The sequence below is a fragment of the Octopus sinensis genome, linkage group LG13, assembly GCF_006345805.1.
Source record: "Octopus sinensis linkage group LG13, ASM634580v1, whole genome shotgun sequence".
Classification (NCBI taxonomy): domain Eukaryota; kingdom Metazoa; phylum Mollusca; class Cephalopoda; order Octopoda; family Octopodidae; genus Octopus; species Octopus sinensis.
This window is the reverse complement of record NC_043009.1, coordinates 22,423,279-22,433,278: the sequence shown is the minus strand read 5'-3', so window position 1 is coordinate 22,433,278 and position 10,000 is coordinate 22,423,279. Positions and strand designations below refer to the sequence as shown.

General features: G+C 36.5%; 1 protein-coding gene across 2 annotated transcripts in view; it reads left to right on the top strand.

The window, feature by feature from the left end:
• The window catches only part of LOC115218449, a 601,809-nt gene that overhangs the window by 504,612 nt on the left and 87,197 nt on the right, over positions 1-10,000 (top strand). For both annotated transcript variants that reach the window (XM_029788270.2, XM_029788271.2), the window contains one exon: positions 4,033-4,170. In XM_029788270.2, the coding sequence (XP_029644130.1) occupies positions 4,033-4,170 (138 nt within the window). The remainder of the gene's footprint in view (positions 1-4,032; positions 4,171-10,000) is intronic.

Genomic DNA, 10,000 nt, shown 5'->3' with positions numbered 1-10,000 from the left:
GAGTAAATTAATTTATTTATTTTATAGAAGGAGCTTCTACAGGACCAGAACTGTTTCATTCAAAAGAAAAAGAAATCATCAGGAAGCTTCCTGATGATTTCTTTTGAATGAAACAGTTCTGGTCCTGTAGAAGCTCCTTCTATAAAATAAATTTTTAAAAAAAAATATATATATATATATATATATATACGACGGGCCTCTTTCAGTTTCTGTCTACCAAATCCACTAACAAGGCTTTGGTCAGCCCGAGGCTATAGCAGAAGACACTTGCCCAAGGTGCCATGCAGTGGGACTGAACCCAGAACCATGTGGTTGGTAAGCAAGCTACTTACCACACAGCCACTCCTGTCAATTATAGTGTGTGTAGGTATCATCATAATCATTTAGTGTCTGCTTTCCCCATGCTGACATGGGTTAGCCAGTTTGACTGGAACTGTTGAATGCCAACCACTCCAAGAGTGTAATGGGTGCTCTTTACGTGTCACTGCCATGGATGCTTTTTATGTGTCATTGGCACTGTCCTTGGCTACGATCTCATTTAGCCTGATGAGCCTTCTCGAGTACAGCAGACCACCAAAGGCCTCGATCATTTGCCATCACCTCCATCTGAAGATCATGCTCCACCACCTTGTCCCATGTCTCCCTGGGTCTACCTCTTCCACAGGTTCCCTCCATAGGTACTGATTGGCACTTCTTGATGCAGCTGTTCTCCTTTGCATGCATTGTTTGTGATACATCCTCACGTTCGTATTTTTTTTTGTTTTCTTTTTCTTCTGTTCTCTGTTCTATTCTTTTATTCGTTTACCAGCTTCAGTCATCTGACTGCAGCTATGCTGGAGCACAGCCTTTAGTCAAACGATTCGACCCCAGAACTTATTCTTTGTAAGCCTAGTACTTATTCTATTGGTCTTTTTTGCCAAACTGCTAAGTTACGGGGACATGAACAGACCAACATTGGTTGTCAAGCGATGTTTGGGGGACAAATGCTGACACACACACAAATATATATATATATATATATATATATATATATATATACACACACACACACACACACACACACAACAGGCTTCTTTCTGTTTCCATCTTCCAAATCCACTCACAAGGCTTTGGTTAGTTCGAGGCTATAGTAGAAGACACTTGCCCAAGGTGCCACACAGTGGGACTGAACCCAGAACCATATGGTTGGGAAGCAAATTTCTTACCACACAGCTACTCTTGTGCCTATATATATATATATATATATTTATAGATAGATGTGGCTCTGTGGTATGAACTTTGCTTCCTGACAACATGGTATTGGATTCAGTGCCAGCATGTGCAAGTGTCATATCAAAACCAAGGCAGAATGAGTATATCAAGTCACTTAGAATAATTTAATTAGGGTAAGATGAATTCACCTTGCCTTAATTAAATTATTCTAAATGATTTTAGATACCTGTTCTGCCTTGATTTTTACTCTAATATAATATATGTATGTATGTATATACTAGACTCTGTGTGTGTGTGTGTGTGTGTGTGTGGAGCTTAGGTGTTTCACTCATAAACACACACATAGCCCGGTCTGAGATTCGAACCTGCGATCCCTCAGCCGTGAGTCTGCTGCTCTAACCACTAGGCCATGTGCCTCCACATACATATATGTATGTATGTGTATGTGTGTGTTTATATATATATATATATGTGTGTGTGTGTGTATATATGCATACATACATACATACATGACAGGCTTGTTTTGATTTCTATCTACCAAATCTACTCACAAGTCTTTGTAAAGTCTATAGCAGAAGACACTTGTATGAGGTGCTGTACAGAGGGGCTAAACCCAAAACCCCATGGGAAGCGAGCTTTTTAACCACACAACCATGCTTGCACCTACAGATTACAAATTTGTGTAATTCCTCTGTGTTTTCTTTCACCCTGCTTAATCATTATGACAAGTTAGATCATTTTTTTGGCATTATATGATGATTCTGTCCATTGAGGTCTGCTGTTAAATACATCTAATCAGTAAGAAGATGAAGAAAAAGAAAAGGAAAAAGAAACCAGGTTAACCTGAAGAACTTTCTTTAGTCAGTTATTTTTCTGTGGTTGCTTTAATTTCTCAACCATTTGCTGTCAACTTTTCATTAGAATGTATGAGTGCACGTGTTTGTGTGTGTTGTAAATGGTAAACTAAATCGCAAGGTTTAACATAGCTTCACACACTAAATACGTTTCCTCTTTGATGTCCTTGAAATTTTTTTAATGAGCCAATAATGTACATTCATCTCTCATAATGCTTCCCTTGCACAGAACTTTACACCTCATACACACACACGCACTCTCTCTCTCTCAGTGATTTATTTTCTTTCCTATACAAACTACCCTTATGAAAAATCCATCTTCCATAACCTTATCTTTAAAAAAAATAATTTATCTATTTCCTTCTCTCTTAAAACCTTTTACTTTTATAAAGTCCATGTTTTATAGGAACACTCTTTTTTCACATTAAAAAAAATCAAACTATTCTCTTTTACATAGTAACTTCATTTTTACTCTTAAAATGGCTCCTCAATTTTTCTCTCTATAGCTATAAAAATTAAAGAGGACCTTCCACAAATTTTCTATCTCTAAAACTTTCTGTATAAAACTCATAATCCTTTTCCCCGTGTAAATTCTTTCTTGTATAACCTTTCCTCTTTTGCATGCTTCATCTCCAACAAAAAACCTTTATCACACACACACAAAAAAAATTGATCTTTCCTGATATTTTCCCCACAAAACTTTCTCTGCAATGTAAACCATTTCCCAGAAGATTCCCCAACACTACCTCTTGTAAGGAAAGGAAAAAGAAAAAAGCATATCTGTTCCCGCAAACTTTCCTTCTAGCCCCTACTTCCATCGTTACACAAATCTCCAACAAATCTCTCCTATGAAAAAATACCCTATTTTACCTCAGCCTCAATGTGGTTATTCAACCTTATGGAAATAGCAGCCAAATTCCCCTCAAAGTCACACTATTATCTAAAATAAAACAAAGTATATATTTGGCAAATAGATGAAGTAGTCACAAATAGAATAGGGGCTTCAGATGGCTCTTTTGATCTGCTGATGGCAAGACAGCATCAATAGTGTTGGTGCCATGAAATATATACACTCTGTAAAGTAGTTGGTGTTAAAAGCCATGCAAAAAATTAGAGATTGGGGGAAGATGTGATCCTTCAACTGGTTGAATCCAGTCAAACCATCCCACACATACAAGTATGGAAAGCACATGTAAAATGGTGTAAGTCATCTAAGAGTCCATAAATAAGGAAAAAATGCACTCGTATATCTGTCAATAAGAGTGGGTATATTATTCAAAGTATACAGTATTATATATCCATTACAGCCAATCTTACCAATCTGTTTCGTGCTAGGGATTCAATGGAGTGTTAAGTAACAATCCAATTATGTAACTCTGCACTCATCAGAGGTAGCCATTATGGAATGTGAGCACATAAGTGCAAAACAAGGTGGGAAAAATAGTACTCGAATAGCAAAGATAGAGTAATATGCTTTTATTAAAGCTGCAAAATTATCACAAAAACTGTTACTCAGAGTTTCACGTTCCCACTTATTGGACAGTCGTGATGGAAACTGTCTGAGGAATGGGAGAAATTGTATATATATACACATACATATATATAATATATATATATATTATATATAATTATATATATATATATATATATATAATATATATAAGTTATAGGATTGAATAGAATCTCAGTGCCTCAACATGTAGGACACCAGAAATGGCTAGGTATGGTAACATAAAGTTGACAGTGAGACAAACATTAAAGGCATCAAGTGTTGTTGGGGTACTGTAGATATATATATACAAGTACAAAATCCAATTTAAACTGTATATCTGGCACTGGGGTTGGTCTTTGGTCTGGCAAACGTATAAAAGCAGTGCACCCTAATATGGTTGTAGTCATATAACTGAAGCAAGCAAGTAAAAAAAATTAAAATATATAACCAATATTTTTTTGTTTGTTTTTTCAGGCCAATCACACATTGACCATGACAATATGGAGTACCATCTACATATGGAAATTTGGAAAGGTAACATCACTACTGCACTGACTTGGGCCAAGGAACGAGAAGAGTTGAGTGACTGGCTTGTTGCCATGGCACCATTAGGTGAGGCATTTTTATTCTAAATTTCCACTGTTGGTTTGTAATGGTCTTTTAAAGTCATTTGTGAAAATTTCAATTTTGTTGTATTTTGGGAGGATCATTATGCCAATAATAAACACATGTACTGGTTGTAATTCACTTCTTTTATTATTTATTAGTAATTTGGTTAACCATTTTACTTACTAACTAATCAGTTGTTTGATTAATCGTTTGGTCAATCAGTCAATCAATCAACTAGATTTCTCAGAGTTCTTTCATCGCCATTTATAACCTCATCAATGCATGTCTTCTCTAATCCAAGTCTATTTGCATATCATTGATGAGGTTGTGAATAGCAATGAAAGATACTTTGACAAATTTAGCTGATTGGCTGAACAAACAATCAAGTAATCGATTAGTCAATTGGTTAACTGATTAGCCAATTAGCTACTAATAATAATAATAATAAAAGAAGTGAAATTGAACCAGTGTGTGTGTTTATTATCGGCATAATGATCCTCATAAGATGCAACAAAACCAAATACAAAAACAAATGCACTGCACTCCAACCAACTGTCTATAGAATCTTCCAGTAGCGTCTTGTAGCTCGTCTTTCTTAACCTGAGCAGTATCTATATTGTCTTCATGTGGAGCAATTAATTCAACATATCTCTCTCTCTCTCTCTCTCTCTCTCTCTCTATCTCTCTCTCCTCTCTCTCTCTCTCTCTCTCTCTCTCTCCATATATATATTTACATATATATGTAGGTGTGTATATATTATATATATATATACTATATATATATATATGTACTGTTATATTGTATATATATGTACATGTATAGATGTATATATATATATATATATATTGTATATATATATATATATATATATATTGTATATATATATCATCATCATCATCATCGTTTAATGTCCGTTCTCCATGCTAGCATGGGTTGGACGGTTCGACCGGGGATCTCGGAAGCCAGAAGGCTGCACCAGGCTCCGGTCTTATCTGGCAATGTTTCTACAGCTGGATGCCCTTCCTCACGCCAACCACTCCGTGAGTGTAGTGGGTGCTTTTTACGTGCCACCTGCACTGGTGCCAGGCGAGGTTGGCATCGGCCACGGTCGGATTGGCACATTTTATGTGCCACCGGCACAGAAGCCAGTCGAGGCGGCACTGGCTTCGGCCACGATTCGGATGGTGCTTTTTATGTGCCACCGACATGGAAGCCAGTCGAGGTGGCGCTGGTATCAGCCACGATTCAGATAGTGCTTTTTACGTATCTCCAGTCCAGGGGACCTGGCATCTGCCAGGTGCCAGTCATGGGATTGGTTCAATTTCGATTCCGATTTCACTTGCCCCAACAGGTCTTTGAGGTTCGATATCGACTTTGCTTGCCTCAACAGGTCTTTGTGTGTCCAAGGGAGGAAAGGCATGCATAAGTGGGCTGGACTCACTTGTCCTGCCTGGTCTTCTCACGCACAGCTTATTTCCAAAGGTCTCGGTCACTGGTCATATATATATGTATGTATATATATATATATATATATATATTTACGTATATATGTATGTATATATATATATTTACATATATAGTATGTATATATATATATATATATATCTATATATATATATATATACGTTACATATATATGTGTATATATTATATATATATATTATATACATACATACTACTCCATCAGACAGAAGAAAATGAAGAGAGCATAAAAGAAAACATGATAAATAGATGTATTCTCTTTTTTCTTCCTTTCTTTCTCTCATATTTTCCTTAGTATCTCCTCTCTCTCTCTCTCTCTCTCTCTCTCCCTTTATCTTTCTAATTCTTTCTTACTCTTTCTCTCGCCATTCATGTCTCTGTCTATCTCCCATATCATATATGATTACATACAAGATATGTAATGTGAGAGCATAACCGTTGCAATTTTCAAGAATTTACTGTTGGTTTTGACATTGACTGGAAACATACATGCCATCGTGTAATGATGTTTTCTGTGCGTGTGAGTGAATATAAATGAGCATAATGTATATCCAAGTATTCGTGTGTGTGTGTGTGGAGAGAGAGAGAGAGAGAGAGGTTTGATAATACAAACAGAAAGATAGAATTCAGAAGATAAATATATATTTTATCTTTTACTTGTTTCAGTCATTGGACTGCAGCCATGCTGGAGCAGCACCTTGAACAATTTTTAGTCAAACAAATTGACTCCAGTACTTATTTGTTTTTTGTTTGTTTTAAGCCGGTACTTATTTTATCATTCTCATTTGTCAAACTGCTAAGTCACGGGGACGTAAACAAACCAACACCATTGTTAAATGGAGGTGGGGGACAAACAAAGACACACACATACACCAACACGTGTGTGTCTATATATTTACTCTTTTACTCTTTTACTTGTTTCAGTCATTTGACTGCGGCCATGCTGGAGCACCGCCTTTAGTTGAGCAAATCAACCCCGGGACTTATTCTTTGTAAGCCCAGTACTCATTCTATCGGTCTCTTTTGCCGAACCGCTAAGTAGCGGGGACATAAACACACCAGCATCGGTTGTCAAGCAATGCTAGGGGGACAAACACAGACACACAAACACACACACGCATACATATACATATATACAACAGGCTTCTTTCAGTTTCCGTCTACCAAATCCACTCAAGGCTTTGGTCGGCCCGAGGCTATAGCAGAAGACACTTGCCCAAGATGCCACACAGAGGGACTGAACCCGGAACCATGTGGTTGGTAGGCAAGCTACCTACCACACAGCCACTCCTGCGCCTATATATATATATACATACAAGCCCCTGCACCAGGTGGCTGGATGTGATTCTGAAAGATCTGCAGGCACTTTTACATGTTGCTGCATGGGTAAACGGATGAAATAGCACTAAGCATCTTCCTTGGCATGCTAACAATTCTGCCAGCTCACTGCCCTATAATATATATATATATATATATATATATATATATAATATATATATATATATATATATACGTTATTGGTGTCATATAATTTATAGAATTTAAGAGAACATGAAATAATTCTATTTTGGAACGTTGGATTTTGAAGCAGATAAGCTACAAATAATGTTTAAATATTGGATTTTAAAAAAACCTTTGACTTTTGCTATCCAAACTGATTTTCAGCCCAGTATTTATGTGTTGTTATTATAGCTTATCTGCTTCAAGATCCATTATTCCAAAAGAGAATTATATATATGTGTGTGTATACACACATACACGCACACACAAATATATTTGTGTATTGTTTTCATTTAATTTATGATACAGTAGTTTATGTTCTCGATTAATGAATTACCTTCTATAAGATGTATGTGGATTTTAGTATATGTTTGGTCTACATAAGACTAATAAGATTATATACCTGGAACTATAATTTTTTGACCAATCAGTCTTTTAATTGGCTCATTAACAGACTTGAGTCCAACCAAATAACAATCTGATAAATCTATGGTTTTCAGAAAAAGAAATCAACCAGCTTCCATGTACATTACAGATACAATTATTAAGCAGAACAATAAAAATATGCAAGACTTTTCTCAAGTTCAAAATGTAATATGGTTTTTGTTATTTACATTCCTTCAGTGGAGTTTTGTATCTTAGAAGCCAGCTCCTTCAAATAATTAAAAATAGATGAGTACATGAGTACATACATACATACATACATGCATGCATGCATAATGGTAGTGCTCCTGCTTGGCCATTGTCCATTGATTGCAACCAGTAAAAGAATATATAAGAGTATGTGCAATCTAATATTTAAATTTCAAATATCTTTAAATTATTTTTACTGTCATTTAACTAAGATTTAGTTTTTGCACTTTGTATTTTCTTCTGCTACATTCCTTGCAAGGATGTTGGTTAATTCTTCACCATTCCTACATTTAACATCAACTGCTCATTAAAGTTAAAATATCTCATTAACGCTTTTGTTACCGTATTTCTCTTGAAGTATGCTACCTTCATTTCAATGAATTTTTACAATAATGAAGAATTTAGTAAATTAATTTTCACAGGTGCAGGCATGGCTGTGTGGTAAGAAACTTTCTTTTCAACCACATGGTTCCAAATTCAGTCCCACTGTGTGGCACCTTGGGCAAGTGTCTTCTATTATAGCCTCAAGCTGACCAGTGCCTCGTGAGTGGATTTGGAAGATAGAAACTGAAAGAAACCTGTCGTTTTGAGTGTGAGTGAGTGAGTTTGTGTGTCTCACAGTCTCTTTGCCTTGACTTTGTGTGATATTTGTAAATAAGTGTCACCATCATACAAGCAGCATTTTTCATTTCCAATCTTTTGTGAAAACATGTCCAACCATGTTTGCTTGAAAACAGGCAAAGTTTGGTGACACGTAGGGCATCTTACCATAGATAACTTGCCTCAAGCTCCATCCAACCCATGTAAGCATGGAAAAGTGGAACCTTATGACCCTTGGAGGTTCGCAATTCTTAATATTCAATTATAAAAATATGTTAGAATTTTATTTAAACATTGGCTATGATGGCCCAGTTGAGTAAAACAGGAATCCAAGGGTTCCATAGAAAAAAAATGGTTGAGAACAGTTTTCTGTTTACTAATACCACTCACAAGGGTTTTGTCAGCCTGGTGCTATATTAGAAAACACTTGTCAGTGCCACACAGTGGGACTGAACCCATATTCATGTAGCAGTGAAGCAAACTTCTTATTTCTTTATTTACCCACAAGGGGCTAAACTTAGAGGGGACAAACAAGGACAGACAAAGGGATTAAGTCGATTACATCAACCCCAGTGCGTAACTGGTACTTAATTTATCGACCCAGAAAGGATGAAAGGCAAAGTCGACCTCGACAGAATACCACTAAGCATTTTGCCCGGTATGCTAATATTTCTGCCAGCTCGCCGCCTTCTTAATTTATCGACCCCGAAAGGATGAAAGGCAAAGTTGACCTTGGCGGAATTTGAACTCAGAACGTAATGGCAGACAAAATACTGCAAAGCATTTCGCCCTGTGTGCTAACGTTTCTGCCAGCTCACTACCTTCTTAATTTATCGACCCCGAAAGGATGAAAGTCAAAGTCGAGCTCGGCAGAATTTGAACTCAGAACGTAATGGCAGACGAAATACCAGTGTGCTAATGATTCTGCCAGCTCACTGCCTTAAAGTCTTACCACACAGCCATGTCTGGTCTATGCTGCACCTTCATTTTTATTCTAAGGATAATCATTTTGACAAACCAAACTTGACCCACAAAGGAGGTTCAAAGGTAAGCTGTTGAACTCCAACTCAAAAGTGCAAAGCTAAATATTTTTGGAAGACATAAGATTCTGGCACTCTACTGAAATTTTCTTTGTTTCATTTTTTTTTACTGCCACCTCACCATCTTTGTGTCAAGTAAAGATTAAACTTCTAAAGCGTTGGTTGAAAAGTCTTCAGTCTTCTTGCCAAATGTAGAATTCCCTGAACTAACTTCATAGAACAGAATCTATAATTAAAATAATAGGCAATAATAATAATAATAATAACATAAAATAGCAACAACGACAACAACAACGGGAGTTAAATATGAATATGAGCCAATTATACTCAAATGATGAATGCAGTGCTGTAACCGATGCTTAGTCACATTTGTAGCTTAATTTCACCATCCTGTCTGCTGTGGTTACTGGTACACTCTTGAAGAACCACATGCTAAGTCAATTAAAATTGAGAAAGTCTACTGCACACACAGACGTTTTCTCCACATGCACACACACCTCTATTTCTCACTGCTCTCTCTCTCTCTCTCTCTCTCTCTCTCTCTCTGCTTCTTTGCTACTGCATCTGTATGTATATA